The 23,598-nt window shown below is 39.2% G+C and overlaps 1 protein-coding gene across 5 annotated transcripts in view; it reads right to left on the bottom strand.

Annotated features, from left to right (window-relative positions):
• The window catches only part of Grm7 (glutamate metabotropic receptor 7), an 882,386-nt gene that overhangs the window by 265,305 nt on the left and 593,483 nt on the right, over positions 1-23,598 (bottom strand). For all 5 annotated transcript variants that reach the window (XM_039108423.2, NM_031040.1, XM_039108424.2 and 2 more), the window contains 1 exon segment: positions 17,511-17,650. In XM_039108423.2, coding sequence (XP_038964351.1) covers positions 17,511-17,650 — 140 coding nt within the window.

Below are 23,598 nucleotides of genomic sequence, written 5' to 3'. Positions count from 1 at the left end.
AGGGAGACATAACAACAGATTCAGAGGAAATTCAAAAAATCATCAGATCTTACTATAAAAACCTATATTCAACAAAACTTGAAAATCTTCAGGAAATGGACAATTTCCTAGACAGATACCAGGTAACAAAGTTAAATCAGGAACAGATAAACCAGTTAAACAACCCCATAACTCCTAAGGAAATAGAAGCAGTCATTAAAGGTCTCCCAACCAAAAAGAGCCCAGGTCCAGACGGGTTTAGTGCAGAATTCTATCAAACCTTCATAGAAGACCTCATACCAATATTATCCAAACTATTCCACAAAATTGAAACAGATGGAGCACTACCGAATTCCTTCTACGAAGCCACAATTACTCTTATACCTAAACCACACAAAGACACAACAAAGAAAGAGAACTTCAGACCAATTTCCCTTATGAATATCGACGCAAAAATACTCAATAAAATTCTGGCAAACTGAATTCAAGAGCACATCAAAACAATCATCCACCATGATCAAGTAGGCTTCATCCCAGGCATGCAGGGATGGTTTAATATAAGGAAAACCATCAACGTGATCCATTATATAAACAAACTGAAAGAACAGAACCACATGATCATTTCATTAGATGCTGAGAAAGCATTTGACAAAATTCAACACCCCTTCATGATAAAAGTCCTGGAAAGAATAGGAATTCAAGGCCCATACCTAAACATAGTAAAAGCCATATACAGCAATCCAGTTGCTAACATTAAACTAAATGGAGAGAAACTTGAAGCAATCCCACTAAAATCAGGGACTAGACAAGGCTGCCCACTCTCTCCCTACTTATTCAATATAGTTCTTGAAGTTCTAGCCAGAGCAATCAGACAACAAAAGGAGATCAAGGGGATACAGTCGGAAAAGAAGAAGTCAAAATATCACTATTTGCAGATGACATGATAGTATATTTAAGTGATCCCAAAAGTTCCACCAGAGAACTACTAAAGCTGATAAACAACTTCAGCAAAGTGGCTGGGTATAAAATTAACTCAAATAAATCAGTTGCCTTCCTCTATACAAAAGAGAAACAAGCCGAGAAAGAAATTAGAGAAACGACACCCTTCATAATAGACCCAAATAATATAAAGTACCTCGGTGTGACTTTAACCAAGCAAGTAAAAGATCTGTACAATAAGAACTTCAAGACACTGAGGAAAGAAATTGTAGAAGACCTCAGAAGATGGAAAGATCTCCCATGCTCATGGATTGGCAGGATTAATATAGTAAAAATGACCATTTTACCAAAAGCAATCTACAGATTCAATGCAATCCCCATCAAAATACCAATCCAATTCTTCAAAGAGTTAGACAGAACAATTTGCAAATTCATCTGGAATAACAAAAAACCCAGGATAGCTAAAGCTATCCTCAACAATAAAAGGACTTCAGGGGGAATCACTATCCTTGAACTCAAGCAGTATTACAGAGCAATAGTGATAAAAACTGCATGGTATTGGTACAGAGACAGACAGATAGACCAATGGAATAGAATTGAAGCCCCAGAAATGAACCCACACACCTATGGTCACTTGATTTTTGACAAAGGAGCCAAAACCATCCAATGGAAAAAAGATAGCATTTTCAGCAAATGGTGCTGGTTCAACTGGAGGGCAACATGTAGAAGAATGCAGATCGATCCATCCTTATCACCCTGTACAAAGCTTAAGTCCAAGTGGATCAAGGACCTCCACATCAAACCAGACACACTCAAACTAATAGAAGAAAAACTAGGGAAGCATCTGGAACACATGGGCACTGGAAAAAATTTCCTGAACAAAACACCAATGGCTTATGCTCTAAGATCAAGAATCGACAAATGGGATCTCATAAAACTGCAAAGCTTCTGTAAGGCAAAGGACACGGTGGTTAGGACAAAACGGCAACCAACAGATTGGGAAAAGATCTTTACCAATCCTACAACAGATAGAGGCCTTATATCCAAAATATACAAAGAACTCAAGAAGTTAGACCGCAAGGAAACAAATAACCCTATTAAAAAATGGGGTTCAGAGCTAAACAAAGAATTCACAGCTGAGGAATGCCGAATGGCTGAGAAACACCTAAAGAAATGTTCAACATCTTTAGTCATAAGGGAAATGCAAATCAAAACAACCCTGAGATTTCACCTCACACCAGTGAGAATGGCTAAGATCAAAAACTCAGGTGACAGCAGATGCTGGCGAGGATGTGGAGAAAGAGGAACACTCCTCCATTGTTGGTGGGATTGCAGACTGGCAAAACCATTCTGGAAATCAGTCTGGAGGTTCCTCAGAAAATTGGACATTGAACTGCCTGAGGATCCAGCTATACCTCTCTTGGGCATATACCCAAAAGATGCCTCAACATATAAAAGAGACACGTGCTCCACTATGTTCATCGCAGCCTTATTTATAATAGCCAGAAAATGGAAAGAACCCAGATGCCCTTCAACAGAGGAATGGATACAGAAAATGTGGTACATCTACACAATGGAGTATTACTCAGCTATCAAAAACAATGACTTTATGAAATTCATAGGCAAATGGTTGGAACTGGAAAATATCATCCTGAGTGAGGTAACCCAATCACAGAAAAATACACATGGTATGTACTCATTGATAAGTGGCTATTAGCCCAAATGCTTGAATTACCCTAGATGCCTAGAACAAACGAAACTCAAGACGGATGATCAAAATGTGAATGCTTCACTCCTTCTTTAAATGAGGAAAAAGAATACCCTTGGCAGGGAAGGGAGAGGCAAAGATTAAAACAGAGACTGAAGGAACACCCATTCGGAGCCTGCCCCACATGTGGCCCATACATATACAGCCACCCAATTAGACAAGATGGATGAAGCAAAGAAGTGCAGACCGACAGGAGCCGGATGTAGATCGCTCCTGAGAGACACAGCCAGAATACAGCAAATACAGAGGCGAATGCCAGCAGCAAACCACTGAACTGAGAATAGGTCCCCCGTTGAAGGAATCAGAGAAAGAACTGGAAGAGCTTGAAGGGGCTCGAGACCCCAAAAGTACAACAATGTCAAGCAACCAGAGCTTCCAGGGACTAAGCCACTACCTAAATACTATACATGGACTGACCCTGGACTCTGACCCCATAGGTAGCAATGAATATCCTAGTAAGAGCACCAGTGGAAGGGGAAGCCCTGGGTCCTGCTAAGACTGAACCCCCAGTGAACTAGACTATGCGGGGAGGGCGGCAATGGGGGGATGGTTGGGAGGGGAACACCCATAAGGAAGGGGAGGGGGGAGGGGATGTTTGCCCGGATACCGGGAAAGGGAATAACACTTGAAATGTATATAAGAAATACTCAAGTTAATAAAAAAAAATAATAATAATAAAAAAAGCAAATGATGAGTGGAGGCATAATAACCCATTTCTCCCAATCCTTTACCAAGCCATCCACTTTCTAATTTCTTAAACCCAGAAACATATCATATTACATGGCTAGAGGGACTTTGGAATTGGAGTGAAGTAACAGACTTTAAATTTAGAGATATAAACCTCAGTTGCCCAGTTCAACCACATAGACCTTACAAAATGTGTGATAGACAAGTTAAAGTAATGTGCCAAAAGGAATCAACAAGATATCTCATTGGATAACACAAATTCAGTTCCCAACCACCTATACCTCAGTTTCCAGGATTTTAACCCTTTCTTCTGGCACCCTTTAACTTTGAATATATATGCATAGCCAATGGAAAGAATCATGCACATACACTTCTGTTCTGACACAAAAACACGAGAGAAGCAGGATGATTACATAAACTTTACCTTTCACACTGGTTTGGAGGATAAAGGATAGAGTCCTAATCCTAGGGTCAATGATGTTTCTAGGAGGTAGATATAACTTTTAGTAGAATCAAGGACATAATAGTCAGAACTGTAAGGAATGAATCATTTCAGCCAAGTGAAGAATCATAACATTCTTCTGAGAGCTTTGAGAAAGTCATGGTATCTTGGGGACACAAGGCTTTCCATCTAGTGAGAATGTCTGTGGGTTATTGGCTTCTAAAAATTCAAGGTAATGAATGTGTGGTATTTTAAGATTGGTATAATGATCATTTTTTGTGTAGGGTTATTTTGTCTGCACAATTATACTTGCACCATACACTTTCTGGTGCCATAGAGACCAGAATATGGCAGATCTACTGGAAATGGAGGTACGGACAGTATTAACTACTGTGTGGAGTCAGGAAACAAAATTGAAATTCTCTCCAAGAGCAACAAGTGACCTTAAGTAGGTAGCCATCCCATGAGCTCCAAAATCTGTGGTATTTTAAATCATCAGTGGCGTGTCACATAAAATATTTTTGTTTGTTTTAAATTACAGGCACAATAAAGCCAAATAATAGATATAAAGGTAAATATTGTAATTATTCTTATTATGGGAAGTAGTCTTAGGTCATTTGCAAAGTGGTCATCTTAAGAATTTAGATTACTTTACTTTAAAAACATAAGAGAGTAGGGTCATGCAATGGGCCCAAGGTCCTCATTTTCACAGATAAGCAGTAAAGAATTTAGGAATATTAAGCATGCATGCTTGTTTCTTCAATAGAGGGGATATCTAGACCTATTTTCTGCACAGGAGCCCAGTAGTGGACATTATTAACAGCCTGGGAATCTGTGCTTTCTGTGGGGCCAGGACACACTCAAATATCCATATTATTATACTTTTCCCAAATTTCCCTATTTAGACCTTTATCTTAAGCATTGCTTCTCAGTCACTGCAATACCTATGCCGTAGCTAGTTCTATGTCAACATAAACTAGCATTATCTGAAAGGAGGGAAACTGAATTGAGAAAATATCTCCATAAGATCCAGAGGTATGGTGTTTCTTGATAATGATTTATGTGGGAGGACCCAGATCATGGGGGTGTGCTATCCCTGGGCTGGTCGTCCTGAGTTCCTGTGCTGATTTCTTTCAATGATGGACTATAGGAACATAGAAGAAAAAAACTATATAAACCTTTATTCCCCAGCCTTCCTTTGGTCACAGTGTTTCCTCAGAGCAGTAGAGACTCTAATTGAGACACTCTTCTTAGAGGACATGTCACAAGTACTTTACAGCTTGGTAACCTCTATCGTATCTAAATTACTGAGACTACACCAGCTTCTAGGTCCTTAGGAACCCATCTTTGTGGTGGAAATAATATAAACTTTGCAAAATAGTTTGATGTAATCAAGTCTTGTGCTTTATTGTGCACATAGAATTGAGATAATTGTTACCAGGAAACATTTTGTCCAGTATTGTACTGTACTTAAATATGTCTAAACTAAATAAATGGCTTAGGGTCAGACAACAGAAGCTTGAACTAGTAGCAGCTAAGTTGTTCTGAACTGGATTAAGATATGTGTCCTGATAGGAGGTTCTGGCTCATTGTGGAAATACTTGGAAAGATACTAGGACTCTGGTCCCAGTGTTGTCTCCTCTTTGCTTCCTGCACACCATGAAGTGAACAGCTTGTTCTAACATCTACTTACTCTCAGGCTCCCGAAGGATAAACCCTGTGGATTATAGGTTCAAAAACCACATATGTTCCATGTAAACCTTGCATTTCATAAGCTGCATTAGCCCAGCTATTTGCCTACAGTGTTGGACATCTTATTACTAAATTGGTTAGATACCATTTTCCTTAAGGATTTAGTGGTAACGGTTGGGTGTCAAATGAAGCTCTTGTAGGTATCCATTTTATAATCATCATCTAATTATGGGCAACACTTCTGATGTAACTCCTATAATTTAATATAAAAATAATAGCATTATTCTAGAAGTTTTGGCTTTCTAGGGGCAAAGGAGTTAGAGAGAGCACACATACATTCACATTATTACATTTCACAGTTTTAGATTGGCAATAACTAGGATCAGTTCTTGATAGAGTAGCTAAGCTCTCTAAACTCATCCATTTTATTTCCTTTTTTTCTTTGTATACCTTGCCTGAGTCTAAGATGTAAATAGTAATGAAATGCAACAATTTCCCTGCAGAGCCCAGAGTATATTAATAAATATGAAGTGATTTGCTTGAATGCTTACCATGCAAACAAGAATTTATGGGGGTTCACGTTTCTGTAATGTACGTGTTTGTGGAGCCATATTTATAATTATAAATACTATTAATCTTCCAGACACACACAGAAAGAGCCCAAGCATACACCATTGATTTCAAGAAGAGATGCTGACAAAACAAGGAAAAAGCTGTCTTTTTCATTTCCAACATGTTTTATAGCAGGTACAAAGACATTTCCACACAAAGTTACTGTCTCTGTGAAGGTATCTTTCTCTTACGGACTACAGCTATTGACCCTCTATTAAAAGTATTATTACCCACTTAGGGGTGTTTTAGATCATTAACTCTATTGATATATTATTGTTGATTTTCCGGAAACCAATTTCCCGAGGCTATAAATAAAAAGTGAAACATATGCTCAAACCAAGTGAGTAGAAGTAAGTCAGCATGTACTTGCAGTCTAGTTCATGTGAATGAAGCAGCATGCTTGTGAGAATAATAGGGATTCTGTGGATGGAATTAGACTCAGCTGGGTGACAGGTTAGAGGGAGTGATCTGATCCATGGTAATAAGAGAAACCAAACCTGTGTAAAGTGAGAAGCTATTATTTTAACCTAGCTAGCTCTTGCTGGGCAGAAATCGGTCATATTATTGCCAAAGGTGACCTTTCAGCGAAGACAAAAAAAAAATGTCTAAACATTCCTGCTGTATTCAGCTTGGGATTTCTCATATGTGGTTAGCTGACAAGTGCAGAGCTGTTGACACTGGGGTGTGTCTTTTGTATAATTTCAGAGCAGACACGCTGACAAATGGAAGTATTCGATGCCACACTGGTGGTGAGCTAAAAGCCATCCTTTCAGAGCATGCCTTTCTGTGAAGGTACAAAGAGCTTACAACTGGACAAAGACATAATTCTAGACCAGATACCTGTAGCCCCAAATCTTTCTAACTTTATTTGTCCTCTAAACAGCATGAGAGAAGAGATGGCAAAGCAGAAGATTTGATAGTGCCCCATCCTTTCTTTCTTTAGTGCACTCTACTGAAAGTTGAAGTACCCAATGTCCTCGGTGCTTGACCTAATGCCTCAAAAGCACTAATCCCACCTCATGTTCTCAAACAGCCACCGGCACTTTTCCAGGAATACAAATCAATACAAGCAAAACACCAAACAATTATTTTTTTTCATTTGATTCTTTTCTGTCTGCTGCATCATTTAAGAACCAAAGCAGTTTTGTGTGACCTGAAGAAGCATACAGAGTTCTTAAAGAAGACTTGGGACAGAGGTGGTAAATCAAGCCTCTTTTCTTATGAGACATGGTCTACCTATATAGCCATATCTGATATGGAACTGTCTATGTAGATCAGGCTGGCCTCTAATTCAACACAGATATGTCTGCTTCTGCCTCTTAAGTGCTGGGATTAAAGGGGTGAACAAGTCTTCCAACTGTAGATCAAGTTCTTAAATCATCTAATTGAAAGATGCTGAATTCCTGACTACAGTTGAATTCTGCATTTAGATTGTCATTGGGATGCTAGGTTAAAAATTATTTTGTAGGAAATAAAAGGTTTTCATCTCCTCATTCATTTGTTACTTGATTAATTATTTCTATGTGCTAAGCATTTGGCTAAATGCTAGGTTATAAGGAAAAGTCATTAGTTAATACTAGAAATTAACCTGTTAAAGAAGTACAGACCATGTGCAGAACTAACACTGCTCCATACATAGTCACTGTGACTAAGGAGTCACATATTTACTACATTTCAGGTATGTTACATGTATTTAATTCAGTGACTCTGTCCACCAGCTAAGTGTATAATTCATATTTAAAGCTACTAACAGTAGAACTGAAGCTTATATCCACCCAGCAGTTCACCTTCTGTTGTTTGGCACGCTCCTCTGAATTGCAGCATTCCCTCCAAATTGAAATATTACCTGCAATAGGGAAGAGGAAGCACATGAACCTCAGGTGGTAAACAAAAGGTCACCAAAATGTCACATGTGCAGGAGAATAAAAATGTGGAAGATTCTGGACAAATTGGACATCGGTAGAGTCCTTAAGTTGGTCTGCCCTAGACTCTCCTTCTAGGTTGAGTAGACCTGTCTGTTATGTCTTTCCCAGAACAGTCTGTTGCAAACCCCTCCAAAGGCTGTAGATCTAATTGAAAATTAAGAGAAAAGAGCTATTAATGATGACCAAGAACAAACTGAGTTCATTAAATTAGTCTTTAATCTGAAGCTGAAGCAGTGCTTGAAGTTATTCTTTATTATTTTATGTCTATGTCCACCCAATGGTGTGGCTGTGGAGGTTGAAAGAAGGTGATTATGGATCTCCTAGAACCGGAGTTGTGAATCACCTGACCTGAATGCAGGAAATTAAACCTTGGTCTTCTGCAAGTGAGCAGATGCTCCTAACTGCTCAACTGTCTTTCCATATTGAAGTACTGTATTTTGACAGCTCGCATATTTTCTTTCTGCCACCATAGGTATAAGTATCTCTATTGCTGTATGTTATTGAGTTACATTATAAATGAAGCATGATTAGACTTTTTAATAAATATTTTACTGTTGCAATTATCAAATAATAGAGTGTGTTAGCTGACTTACAGGTAGATAGAAGTAAGTACTGATTCTGAGATGCCTGATTACATTCAATGGTGATTTTGGAAATCAACTATTCTAAGGCATTTAAATGTCTGGACAATTGAAATTCTAACCAGTGTGAAAGATTCAATATTTAACAAAATTAAAATTTTAGAGATTAATTTTTAATTAGTGCCATGAAAATTTCTGCCCAATAAAAGAAGATTGATTTTTCTTTCTCTTTTCTATTCAGCAAAACAATACCCAAACCCATTTTTCATTTTTCTTTACTGCTGCTGACGAACCCTAGGGTCTAAAGCACACATACAAGCCTTCTACCACTAAGCTACATCTAGTTCATTAATTTAAAATTTACTTAATTAGCTAATTAATTAATCTAATGCTTGTGTGTGAACTGTGTCAAAGAAAATGCATGTGGAAATTGGAAGACAACTCTCAGGAGTTGCTTCTCTCCCACCACTTTTTGGGGTCTAGTAATTAACTCCTGCCATCAGCACTCCCAGCTCCCTCACCACTGCCCCCTGGTGAAAGCAGGTACCTTTACTAAGAACTCCTTCATTTTTTTCTATTTATTTATTTATATTCCAAATGTTGCCCCCCCTTCAGGTGATCTCCCCTTGCAGAGTTCCTCCCTTTCTCCCTCCCCTTAACCTCTGAGAGGCAACCCCCAATTCCAATTTTTCCCTATTCTGATGTATACGTCTCTGTAGGATTAGGCACATAGTCATTATCCTCTCCCACTGAGGCCAGACAAAGCAGCCCTCTGCTACATATGTGCCAGGGCCTCAGACCAACCAATGTATTGCTCAGTCACTAGGAGTTCCCAAGGGTCTAGATTAGTTGACATTGTAGGGGAGTTGCCATCTCCTTGATGGCTTTCAATCATTCCCCTAACTCTTCCATGGGGTTCCCCAAATTCTGACTAACATTTGTCTGCGTTACCTGTATCTGTTTCTGTCAGCTGCTGGGGAGAGCCTCACAGAGGGCTGCTATTCTAGGCTCCTATGTGCAAGCACAACATAGCACCATTAATAGTGTGAGAGATTGGTCCCTTCTCATGGTATGGGTCTCAAAATGTGCTGACTGGTTGGTCATATCTTCAGTCACTGCTCCATCTTTGTCTCTGCATTTCTTTTAGACAGAACCAACTCACGAATCTTATAGGTGAATTGGGTTCCCATCTCTCCAGAGGAGGTCATGTTCTGGCTACTAAGGTCGTCTCTTCAGGTTCTATATCCCAATTGTTGGACATTTCAGCTAACGTTAACTGCATTGACTCTTGAGAGCAATCCTGGGTCTCTGAGACTTCTTAGAGAATTCCTCTATCCGGGATCCTTGCCATTGTGATCATTATGGCCTCGAATTCCTGATTATACTGCCCTTTACCCCCAAGTACTGGGACTACAGGTCTTTCTCACATGTCGATTATCGTTTCTTTGTTGATTACAATGGTGGGTATGGTTGTAAATGAACCCTATCTTAATTTGAATTCTTCCAATGTAATGATAAAAGAAGAGAGCAGCTTCAAGTGAAGGGCTTGCTAAGGCTTAAGCAGAATGACATAGGTTAGTTTTTCTTCTTAAATTTGGCCTCTTTTCCCTGGTAAATATACACATGGTCCCTGAGCTCCTGGGAGTGAATTTACTTGGTATTCACAGAAATACCATGTTGATTTCTGTCTTAGTTGGTGTCCCCATTGCTGTGAACAAACACCATGATGAAGGCAACTCTTATAAGGACAACATTTAATTAAGGCTGGCTTACAGGATCAGTCTATTATCATCAAGGTGGTACCATGGCAGCATTCAGTCAGGCATGCTTTGGGAGTTCTATAACTCCTGCTGAGAGCTCTACATTTTACTGAAAATACTGCTAAGAGAAAACTGGTTTCCAGGCAGCGATGATTCCATCCCATACCACACTGCGGATGGCTACTTTCCGAGCCTGGTGAAAGTCTCTCTACCCATCTAGTTCCCAAGGCAGGTTGCCACCATGTCAGACATACACACCCAATTCTGTGGCTGCCCAGTGTCTTCAGCCACCACATGCTCTCTTGAATTCAATTAAATCGTCACATGAAAGAACACATAACACAGTTAATTCTGATTCAATTGATAAGATATAATTGCCCACATAGACTTTCAAAGCCCTATCCACATCCATCCCGTAAGAATATTCATAACAACCTGTAAATGTGCAGAAAAGAATCTTAACATCCACCTCCATGTTCTCTCAAATGCTTCTCCTCTCTTGTTCCAGTCTCCTCCTCCTCTAAAACTTTTCTCCTGCCTCCTTCTTGTCCAATGACAGGCCTCATTCTATCTTGTACCTCCCTTCACCTGCATAATGACATCATCCTACATCTGTTGCTATACCTGAATTTGCAAACCATTCATGAAGAAACAGAGGACAGATTTACATACCAATTAACAAAATCATAATGCTTGACATTTTATCACACATAAAACATAATCCCAACCTGGAAACAACTCTTGGAGTTTTGAATATCCAAGTATTAATGGTAAGTTCAATAGAATGAAAATAATAGAAAAATGAAAAATCCCAATAATCCTTAGGATCTCCCCAAGTTATTTTGCTGTATCAAAGAAGAAGGTGCCTTATGATAACTTGACTATTTATAGGAGGCCCAGCAAGATCCCCTTGGCCTCCTCTATAAGTCATCTAACCTTTTGGTAATAGCCCATTAACACTAGCACTAATGGCAGCTAGAGAGGTGGCTGGTGGTTAAGAGAGTACACAGCTCTTCAAAAGACCCCAACTTGATTCAGGTATAATCTGTGTCTCCAGGTCCAGATGATCTGACCCTCTTTTCTTCCCTCTGTGGTGCACATACTCACATTCATGCATAAAAAATAATAATGAATCTTTAAAAAGAAAAAATACAATACTTTAATCTTTTGTTATTTGTATTTCATCAATGTCCATGATTAACAGTTTGGAAATGTATGACTTTTCTATTAATTCCAGATAAGTTAATGATAATACTGTTAAAAAGAAAGTTACCTTTAAGAAAGGAAAGAACAGTGGGTTACAGGATGGATTGGCAAATATCCCTTTTCCATCTGTCTACTATTAACATTACAGAAAATATATACCTATTGCTTTGAAGCAAAAGGCAATCATTTGTGTTTCTATAACAAATAGTTCACATATTGCTTTAACCACAAGTATAGAAAAGGTTTAAGTACACTCATTCATTTCTTCACTCTTGATATCTTTTTCAATTCTTAAACAGCACTACATTATTCATTGTCAAGAATGTTTTATTTCATCTCTTTAAACGAAATCACGACACTTCAAGATATTGATCAATTAAAACACTTTGATAGGTTTCCTTAAACCAATAACTATGTGTCATCTAAAAAGTGTTAAGTATATTATAAACTACTCATTGAATTTTTGCTCTCAGAACACAGGGACCCAGCCCTGCTTTTTCCAACATCCTCATGGACTATCATTGCCCAAACCAGTACTTTTCCATTTTTCCCCTACAGTTATTTTATGACAGCACAGTAGAAACATGAGCAATTGAGTCAAGTTTATTCCTTTAGGAATTTCCCAATAGGCAAGTAAATGATTTCTTTGTTCCTAATTCCCTTCTGCAGAATTTTGTAGTTGTTGTTGTTCATGCAGAAATATTCTATCTTCATAGCATGCAGTCATCTCTTATTAAGCTACAGGAGAATAAAGTCTCAGAGCTACAATGCTGGTAGGAAGGGCACATGAGAAACTCTGTAGTAGATGGCACACCACGTGGCACCCACATTTAGGAAAACCACATCCTGAAAAGCTGGGCAGCCTGGTCTGCAGCAGTGGGATGCTGAAAACTGAAAACTTCATTGGCTCAGAAACTAATTTGCAATTACTGACCTCAGAGGAAGCACTCCTAAAAATTTCATTTGCTAGAAAAGATGTAGCTGGGGATTGAAAGAGCACTCTTGAGTCTTTGTAATTGAGAAGTAGAACCGTTATTTCAAATGCTTTGCTTTGTTCCACTGAAAAGAAGAAAGTGAACAGATAGCAGTGCTTGCTCAAATTTCACTCTAGCAGTGTAAAAGGAAAATAATAAAAAACCTGAATCACAATAGTCATTACAAAAAAGGATGAGAACAAATTATGTTAGGCAGGAGACTAGTCACAGGATGGGACACCTGGATCATGGCTCTGAATCTCCAGATGTGCAGGGTGCTGTTCTTTGTGTGTACTAGAATTCCTCTTTGTTTTTACCACCTCCTTCCAATGATTAAATTCATGTCAACAATGAAACATTTCAACACAGTGACCTCCTTTTCAGACAACATAACTCAATGGCCATGTCATTTGAATTTACCATCTGTCACTCTTGTCAAAATGGCCCTGTGTGTGCCCTAGATACCCACTCTTACACTTCTCATGCAACCCAAGAGTAAACCGAGACATTCATGTGAGATTTGTGTGACCAACCCTCTCAACCTAACACACTACCTTTAGTGTCATAAAGTATAATAAAAAATGTCCATCTAATGCCAGGTCAGAGATCTCCAATCTTCCTCCCAGAACCAAACAAATATCCCAAGAATGTGGTTGATTCGATTTTCTAGTCATACTGGATATACTATTTTAAACTTGGTTCTGTATGGAATAGCAGAAAATAATGGTATCATTTTCAATAAGATATTCATGGCCTAGGGGAGTCCTTCTTTTCCTCATTTCTATCTCAATGTAATTTTAAGCCATTTATAGATTGGAAATGGACACAATTTTGTAGCTGTACCTCCATACCCTTTTTCCTGTTCATCTCTTTCTTACAGATCTAGGAACCCCAACATATTTAAATTTTCCAAATAATTGTCATCCTTGATTTCACCCCTCTCACTCTCAGCATCCCATCTCATCTAAAGATTGCCCAGAGTCACACACCCCTTTAAGGAATACATTTCCAGCTCTCATTTAGCTTCATTTTTATGGTCAAATAGAATTCTCAGGCAGGGATTCTCAAAGGATCATCAGCGCTCCCTGGGGATGTCTTGGAAAGGGAAACATTTGGTTCTGCATAAGCTTTAGATCTAATGAATCAAACACAGGGGATGGGCCCCACTTTCTAGATTGTTATGAGCCTCCAGATGGCTCTCATGAACAGTAAAGTTTGAGAGCGGTTTGAAAGTGGTTTAGTTACTCCCTCCCCTATTGTGTTCTGAGAACAGCAAAAGGTTTGTATTTGATTTCCATTCCTATTTTCCCCTTTCCAATTTAATATCTGTCCAAAATGATAGGTGTGTGTGTGTGTGTGTGTGTGTGTGTGTGTGTGTGTGTGTGTGTGGGCACACATGTTTGAGAAGGTAAAAAGTCACATTCTAGCATTGTTCTTTTGGAGATGTCTTTCTTGCTCTTTGGGACACGGTCTTTCAGTAGAACCTGGGGTTCACCAACTATGCTAGGCTGTCTAGCCAGTGAGTCATGAGGATCCTTCTATCTCTACTTTTCCAGTATTGAGATTACAAATGTCTGCCTTCCAAAGTTTAGAACAGAGGCAGAAGGAACACACGTTCAGAGCCTGCCCCACATGTGGCCCATATATATACAGCCACCCAATTAGATAAGAAGGATGAAGCAAAGAAGTGCAGGCCGACAGGAACCGGATACAGATCTCTCCGGAGAGACACACCCAGAATACAACAAATACATAAGCGAATGCCAGCAGCAAACCACTGAACTGAGAATAGGACCCCCGTTGAAGGAATCAGAGAAAGAACTGAAAGAGCTTGAAGGGGCTCGAGACCCCAAATGTACAACAATGCCAAGCACCCAGAGCTTCCAGGGACTAAGTCACTACCTAAAGACTATACATGGACTGACCCTGGGCTCCAACCTCATAGGTAGCAATGAATATCCTAGTAAGAGCACCAGTGGAAGGGGAAGCCCTTGGTCCTGCCAAGACTGAACACCTAGTGAACACGATTGTTAGGGGGAGGGTGGTAATGGGGGGGAGGATGGGGAAGGGAACACCCATAGAGAAGGGGAGGAGGAGGGGCTAGGGTGATGTTGGCCTGGAAACCGAGAAGGGAAATAGCAATAGAAGTGTAAATAAGAAATACTCAAGTTAATAAAAACAAAAACAAAAACAAAAACAAAACAAAACAAAAGAAACAGCTTTGAAGAGTCAAATATTCAAATCAAAGTAATGTACCTGGGAACAATCACGTAATAGGCCAATCGTTTGTAATTTATTATTAAATTTTAGGGTAAAAAATGTCTGCCTCCACATTTACTTTTTGTTTTTAATGTGTGTGATGGGAATTGAACTCAGGACCTTGTGATTGTGCAGGTAGCACTTTATCCCATGGAGCTATCTTTCCAGCCTCTCAAAGTGATTTTTATTCTTAAAACTTTAAAGTTGTTTTAAAAATATCTTTAATTTCTATGTAGTCACATCTTTGCTTAATTTTCCATTTAGTAGATTTTAAGCTATCTCGAAAATAAAATTAGGCAGCTTTTACATGGTGTACAAGTGACTGCCTTGTGAATCTGATAGCTTTTATGACCTTGTCTCTCTTACTCTGTAGTGGCTACACTCCCCAGCTAAGCCCTTTAATCTGCCTTCTTACTCATATTTCTCAGAGTGGTGGGTTTCCATCCCTTAGGTTCCTCACTTCCCATTTCAAGCATCTCCCTCCTACTATCTCTCAATCATACATTGGAATTTTTGCATGCATGTTTCTTTGATTGTGTACAATATAGCTGCATGCTGTGTGATCAGTTGTGTGTGATGTGGGTTTGCCTATGTTTTACCTCCATTCTGTATCTACCCATTACCTAACACAGTATTTATCATTGGAAGGACATATAAGGGACAAAAGAATAACAATTTGCCAAATGGCCAGTGGCTTACAATTCTGATGAGGGATCAGTTCAAAGAAAACAGAATGAACAAGCTTAGGAACTCCCAAATCATTCCTTAGACGATATAGAACAGAAAAGAATTCTTATGTACATGGAAAAGTCACACCTGTTAGAAACTTAAAATTGGTGCCAAAGCATGTATTCTGAGAAACACTAATAAAACTATTTAATCCCTTTTCCTAGGTGTGATAATAAACTTCTCCATAGGTCAACATACTACAGACCTTGAGTCTTCCATGACTGCATTTGTATCACTGACACCAATGGAAAAAGACAGGACACACTGCTTTGATTTTGCTCTTGGAATTTCTTCTTATTGTTAATATTACTATGATGGTGATTATGATTATCATAATTATTATTAAGACTTCTGAGACAAGAGTGTGACTATTGTAGATCAGAATGGCTTTAGACCAGCTGTCATCTTGCCCGAATTTGCAAACTCTAGAATTATAAACATCTAACTTTTGATCACTGAATCATAGATTTACCTTCTTAGAGTCTCTTTTTCCTTTTATTTTGTTTTATTTTATTGTTTTTGACTATAACTTTAGTGTGTCTTAGATTTGGCATGATTTCAGCTGCCTCTTTGGAATTTGTTGTTAGTCATGATTGGCACGTGCTAATGGACACTGGATCATAGCCATTTGTATAGCAGTCCTTAAAGAGGGAGAGCATCCAAATGTAAGTAAACTCAACAGAGGGCAACATGTCAGTTATATAACCAGTCAGTGGTGCTCTCATCAATTCCTCTGTTCACAGCCCTCTTTTTTTACTTTTTACTTTTCATTGTTTTTTAGAAACTGTCAAACACACTCCACAATTACTTCAATTCATCTGTCATCGTTGTTTCCGACTGTGAGTTTCCTAGACATTACAGCCTTGACTCTATATCTCTCTCCCTGGATGCTCACACTTGTGGTACTTATGACCCCAAAAGAAGTCCACTTTGTGTGCGTCATCCTGTATTTCATTCATTACTTCAGTGACTCCTTGAGGTACAGACTGAGGGAGGCCATGGGTATAATTTCCCCCTTTGGATGAGATACAGAAAGGACTGGATAAGACATTGAGTATGATGATCAACTTTATGTGTCAACATGACTGAACTATAGTACACCCAGATATTCAGAAAAATATGATGATGTGGATACTTGCAAAGGTATTTCTAGATAAATTCAATATCTAAGTCAGAGACTGAGTAAAGCAGATGGTTCTCTGTGTAGTCTACCCCAACCCAAGTTTGCAAGTATTTCAGGCAACCCATTCAAGGATCAAAAGTAGATGTAATGATGGAGTAAGAATGAATGTTCTCTGTCTTTAATTGTAACATAAATATGCTCACTCAAGGTCACATTCTATAGAAAGATGGCGATATCACACAAAATTTTAGTATAAAGTAATGATTCATAAAATAGTTTGATATTGAAATCATTTTTTTTAAAAATCCTTTTTATAATCAAGTGAGAAAGGAAGAGGTCACAGTTCAATTCCTGAGGAATCTTTAGAGTTGTTTAACAGGTAACTCATTAAGAATTTGAGTTAGATTAAAGGAAGAACTTCACAGAATTGAAGACTAAGTACAAACTCAATGTCAGCCCCTCCAGATGGCTCAGCATGTGAAGGCATTTGTTGTCACTTTTGAAGACTTGAGTTTGAACTCTGAAACCCACATAGTGAAAGAAGAGAGCTGATTCTTGCAAATTGTCATCTGACCTACACATGCATGTATTCCCCCAACTACATTAATAAATGTATGTAAAAGGAAGTAAAAACTCAGTGCACACAACTGTGTAATTATCGTTATTACATTATTATTGGATGCATGGTTATCAGCTCTTCATGAAACCTGGACCAATTGCACACTCACTTCTATATGTACAGAAGCACATTAACAGAAAACCCTCATCTAATTGAGCAAATTAATAGCCAAGTGCTTATCATACCAAGGAAGAAGAGGATCAATCAAGACTTACATTGAGCTGAAGTTCATCTGTCCACTGCCCAATGAGACGATAACCAGGGTTGGTTGTGTTTGTTGTCTGGTATTGGAAGATGTCATAACGCCCTGGAGCATCGCCATTTTTGTTAAACATTACTGGGGTTCCAGCACTACCTGAAGGAGACAAGAAAATACCAGAATTAATCAATAGTAAGATGATATGTAATGTCCTCTTCAGCTCATGGTAGGTCATCTCTACAGAGTGTGCTCCATGGTCTCAAAATGTAGGAAGATGATCTGTCTCTTTGTTTGAATGGCTTTATTCCTGATCTTTCAGAAGCATTTCATCCTAAGACTTTCTCCTTCTAAGTAACGAAGAATCTATTTATTAATTTTCAGAAACAAACTTTTTAATATCACTCTGCTACAAACTGTGATTGCAATACTTATGAGGGCAATTTTTATTTTGGTTTCCACTTAAGATTGCATTTTAGTCAATAAAGAATAACTTCAAAAATGACAATCATAATAAGTAAGCAAAATAATTTACTTAATGTGCAATTCTGCACTGAATGCATTTAAAATATTTCTTGTTTTTATTATTTCTAATTTATAGAAAGCCGATAGAAAATAAAACAATTTCTCAAGGAAATAAGGATGTCGAGAACACATGATTAGACAAGCAAACACAAAATACTGAGGAGAAACCCATAATAAGGATCCAGAAAGACAGAGCAAATGTTAGGGTTAGTGTGGCACCGTGCTGAATGATATAACATCTTAGCTAGGACAAAGAAACTTCTAAAGCACACACCTTCCTATGGGTACCAATTGCAAAATTTTATGACAGAGCCAGTTATCAGAAAGAGGAATCACAGCTCGTGATGGGAAAAAATGGTCCCAACATTTCTGTTCTATTGTGGTCTTTATGATGTGGCAGAATTTAAGGTTATACATGGTGAAAATTTTTGTATAATGTGAGTTGACTTAATGTCCTTATATCAGTCGACATGGAAGAGAGACAGGGAGCCAAAGGCAGTGTGTGTGGGGGGAGGGAGGGAGTGTGGTGTGTGTGTGTGTGTGTGTGTGTGTGTGTGTGTGTGTGGCTGGATACATGAATTACACATGATATGAGGTCCAGAATCTAGGATATTGAAGGAAATGGATTTTCATTCATTTGGCAGAAGGACCCAGCCTTGCATTCACTATTATTGATGAAACCTGTGGTATTCTTTCATATTGCAGATCTTGTTAGCTGCAATGGCTAACCTGTGGGTAATGTTGAAACTGAGGAATAGGGAGCCTTAGTTGAAAAATTTCCCCCCATTGCATTGTCCTGTGAGTGTAACCTGGGACAATTTCTTCATGACTATTCAATGTAGGCATTACAATTCCTGGGCAGGTGTACCTAGGCTGTATAAGAAAAGTAGTTTAGTGTGAGTGAGCGTGCAGCCCAGGAAGCCATATTTCTAAGTAGTAGCCTCTGCCTAAGTTCCTGCCTCTAGATTCCTGTCTTAATTCCTTGCCCTGGACTCCTTCAGTGATGTTCTGAGATCTATAAGCTGAAATAAAATTTTCTGCCTCTAATTTGTTTTGAGACATGGTCATTATCACAGCAACAGAAAACCAAAGTTAGGCATATGTGTACTGTTGAAGATATTAGCTTGTTACATCTGGGGATGGCGTCAGGTAGGAATCCAAAAATACAGCTGACAGACACAGAACACTCAACTTCCTCATTACAATTAAGATGTTTAGGTTCGGGGTTGGGGATTTAGCTCAGTGGTAGAGCACTTGCCTAGCAAGTGCAAGACCCTGGGTTTGGTCCCCAGCTCCGGAAAAAAAAATATGTTTAAGTTCAGTGAGGAAACCAAAAGCAAACTTAGTAACTATTTTTAATCTTTGAGGATAGATTTAAATTATGGATTGGTCTCTAAATATCTTTGTGATGTTAGCAAATTATTTAATTTCAGCTAACTGTCACTAAGGGTACCTTTCCATAGGGTTACAGTGTGTACTTAACTCAGTAACCCAACAGTATATGCACTTCTGCCTGTGCCGCTAAATGACAGTCGTCCAACAGTGATGCTTTAGGAAATCAGTTTTGCACATGGGTGTGCTTGTGTGACTATAGGCAACATTTGTTCAGGTGTACGTGGAAACCGGAAGAGGGGGTTGTATTCCCTGGAGCTAGAGTTACAGGCAGTTGAAAGCCATTCAATGTGGGTGCTGGAAACTCAGTTCGGCTTTCCTGCAACAGCAGTAAGCCCTCTTCACTCCTGAGCTATCTCCCCAGAGTAGTTTTGAATAGTTTTTATTTTGTCAGTGATCATTTCCCTATATTTCATGACCAGAAATAACATGGAGCTTTCATTAGCCAGACTGAAGCTTTTTCCAGTACACTCGTGTTGCTCTCCTGAGATCCAATTAGAAATTTCCCACTTCGAGGATCTTTTTTCTATTTCCCAAACAACAGTATGGAGCCAACAGTGGGAATGGGCACTAGAAGCTGGTGAATACTACTTTGGTCTCACAAATTTGAGTCAATGGTTTGTGGCTGAAGAAACCACTTCATTCCACTGTGTCTACGTATTATCTAGATAGAACCACCAGAGACCATAAAAACACTTTAACACAACTCTTTTTAAAAATATTCTTTGAGGATATAATACAATCGCAAAATTTCCCCTCATTCCCTTCCCTTCCCTCCTCTCTGTTCAGCTCCTCTGATGCACCCCAAGTTGCTCTTTCTAAATTCATAGCTCCTGCCCCACTTTCATTGCTGTCACACAGATTTACCAAACAGCAGCAACCAATGGCAGTTGATTCGACAGGAAATTTTCAACATTAGTGTCCTGCTTTTAGCAAATAATCCACGTATAGAAAGACAAAAGATGAAATTTGATGTTGCATCTCATTCGTGAGAAATGAGAACCTTATCACAGTGCTGTGAGGCATTGCTATTCAGCTGCCCAGCATTTCCTCTCACACTCGGTGCTCTGACTCCCCTTCTGCATTACTCTGACTGCTGCACCTTCTATTCTTTATATGGCTGGAGCCTTTTGCACTTTCAGAGAGGAGAAGGAAAGCATAGTCAAGGCCTGGAGCTCCAAACAATGTCATGTTCATCAGCAAAATCTTCATCAGAACCGGACACACGGACGGCCTTATCTTTCTCTCCTCACAAAATCATTCTGAGGGAAATGATTCTTGTCATACCTTTTTTTAATTCCTATTAAAATCCACGTTAAAAATTATAGCAGAGGACATGGATACTTTCTCTAAATAATGATTTCCAATAGTGTATTGTGTAGCTTTGGCCTTCTGAAATGGGCTTATTAGTTCCAGGCTGTTTTTTCTCCCTCTTACACTTCCTTTGACAGTACCTATCCCAGAACTTATTAAAAAGGAAAATAGAACTCTTTTAAATAGACTCTTAGAAGAGAAAACCATAAAACAAAAGGTTCTGAGAAGAGAAAAGAAGATATCAAAGAGGAGGTATTACCTGCAGAGATTCTACAAGGAGTCAGGACCATAATGTAGGAACACTAAAATAAAGATGGCTACCAGTCAGGGTGGATCAGAGATCACCGGAAGGAGAGTGAATTACCTTCACAAGAACTTTGGGGTTATAAATTTTATTTTATTTTTAAATTCTCTCTCTCTCTCTCTCTCTCTCTCTCTCTCTCTCTCTCTCTCTCTGTGTGTGTGTGTGTGTGTGTGTGTGTGTGCATGCGTGTGTATGTGTGTATGTGTAGAAGGTAGGGAGGGAGAAGGGGTGGGGAATTTGTGCATCTGAGCGTGGTTTCCTTGGAGACCAGTAGAAAACATTGGATGCTCTGGAGCTGTGGTTATAGGGAACTGTGAGCAACCGAACACTTGTGTTTGGAACTGAACTTGGGATCTCTGAAAGAACAAGATGGACTCTAACTCTGGAGGCACTTCTCCAGCTCCCACAGGAATGCTATTAGGAAAGTTACAGACTTCCATTCATAGGCAACTGTGAGAAAGTCTTATACTAGGGTACTAAGAGCATGACAAGAGAGATCCTCATAACAGCTACCATGAGAGAGGTATCAAAGAGATAGAGAGATTTCCATTCTAATAGAGTAAAAGGAGTTTCTAATTCTTACAGAATTTTTATTTTTTTATTTTTAATTATATTTTTTTATTTAAAACTCCTAGATGCATAAACTGTAGCTCTAAACCATGTGATCTAGCTTGGTTTACCTTACCTGCCAGGAGTTACAAGCCAAAAAGGCACAGATAAAAGTAATTATATAAGGTTCTATTGAACTTACCTACAGCTATAAGGCATTGGTGTATGTGTGGAGTGCTGTAAGGGCAAGGGCACAGTCTAGCACATTTTCTTTTTCTTCTTCTTCTTTTTTTTAATCTTTATTGAGTATTTCTTATTTACATTTCGATTGTTATTCCCTTTCCTGGTTTCCGAGCCAACATCCCCCTAACACCTCCCCCTCCCCTGCTATATGGGTGTTCCCCTCCCCATCCTCCCCCCATTACGGCCCTCCCCCCAACAATCACGTTCACTGGTGGCTCAGTCTTGGCAGGACCAAGGGCTTCCTCTTCCACTGGTGCTCTTACTAGGCTATTCATTGCTACCTATGAGGTCAGAGTCCAGGGTCAGTCCATGTATAGTCTTTGGGTAGTGGCTTAGTCCCTGGAAGCTCTGGTTGGTTGGCATTGTTGTTCATATGGGGTCTTGAGCCCCTTCAAGCTCTTCCAGTCCTTTCTCTGATTCCTTCGACAGGGATCCCGTTCTCAGTTCCGTGGTTTGCTGCTGGCATTCGCCTATGTATTTGCTGTATTCTGGCTGTGTCTCTCAGGACAGATCTACATCCGGTTCCTGTCTGCCTGCACTTTTTTGCTTCATCCATCTTATCTACTTGGGTGGCTGTATATGTATGGGCCACATGTGGGACAGGCTCTGAATGGGTGTTCCTTCTGCCTCTGTTCTAAACTTTGCCTCCCTATTTCCTGCCAAGGGTATTGTTGTTCCCCTTTTAAAGAAGAAGTTCACATTTTGGTCATCCTTCTTGAGTTTCATGTGTTCTGTGCATCTAGGGTAATTCAAGCATTTGGGCTAATAGCCACTTATCAGTGAATGCATACCATGTGTGTTTTTCCTGTGATTGGGTCACCTCACTCAGGATGATATTTTCCAGTTCCATCTATTTGCCTATGAATTTCATAAAGTCATTGTTTTTGATAGCTGAGTAATATTTCATTGTGTAGATGTACCACATTTTCTGTATCCATTCCTCTGTTGAAGGACATCTAGGTTCTTTCCAGCTTCTGGCTATTATAAATAAGGCTGCTATGAACATAGTGGAGCATGTGTCTTTGTTATATGTTGGGGCATCTTTTGGGTATATGCCCAAGAGAGGTATAGCTGGGTCCTCAGGTAGTTCAACGTCCATTTTCTGAGGAACCTCCAGACTGATTTCCAGAATGGTTGTACCAGTCTACAATCCCACCAACAATGGAGGAGTGTTCCTCTTTCTCCACATCCTCGCCAGCATTTGCTGTCACCTGAGTTTTTTTTATGATTTATTTATTTATTATATATATGTACACTGTAGCTGTTCAGACACCAGAAGAGGACATCAGATCTCATTACAGATGGTTGTAAGCCACCATGTGGTTGCTGGGATTTGAACTCAGGACCTTTGGAAGAGCAGTCGGTGCTCTTAACCACTGAGCCATCTCTCCAGCCCCTGTCACCTGAGTTTTTGATCTTAGGCATTCTCACTGGTGTGAGGTAAAAGCTCAGAGTTGTTTTGATTTGCATTTCCCTTATGACTAAAGATGTTGAACATTTTCTAATCGACTGTATATAGAGAGAAATGGAGTGGAGAGAGGGAGGAGAGGGAGAGGGAGAGGAAGAGCTGCACCAGAGGGTCTATGATCTAACATGGAGCAGGGAACACATGATAGTTCAGAAGGTAGCCACGTCTGAAATCTGTGCTGGACCTCAATATTTGACAGAAACTACTTTTCTTCCAGAACAGAGAAGCTTTGAGGATTCTGATGATCAGATGATAACTATTTTTTGCATCAAAGCATTTACCCAAAAAGTTTTCTTTTCTCTGTTTTTATGC

Source organism: Rattus norvegicus, chromosome 4, assembly GCF_036323735.1.
Source record: "Rattus norvegicus strain BN/NHsdMcwi chromosome 4, GRCr8, whole genome shotgun sequence".
NCBI lineage: Eukaryota > Metazoa > Chordata > Mammalia > Rodentia > Muridae > Rattus > Rattus norvegicus.
The sequence above is the reverse complement of the archived record's forward strand: the minus strand, read 5'-3'. Positions and strand labels throughout refer to the sequence as shown.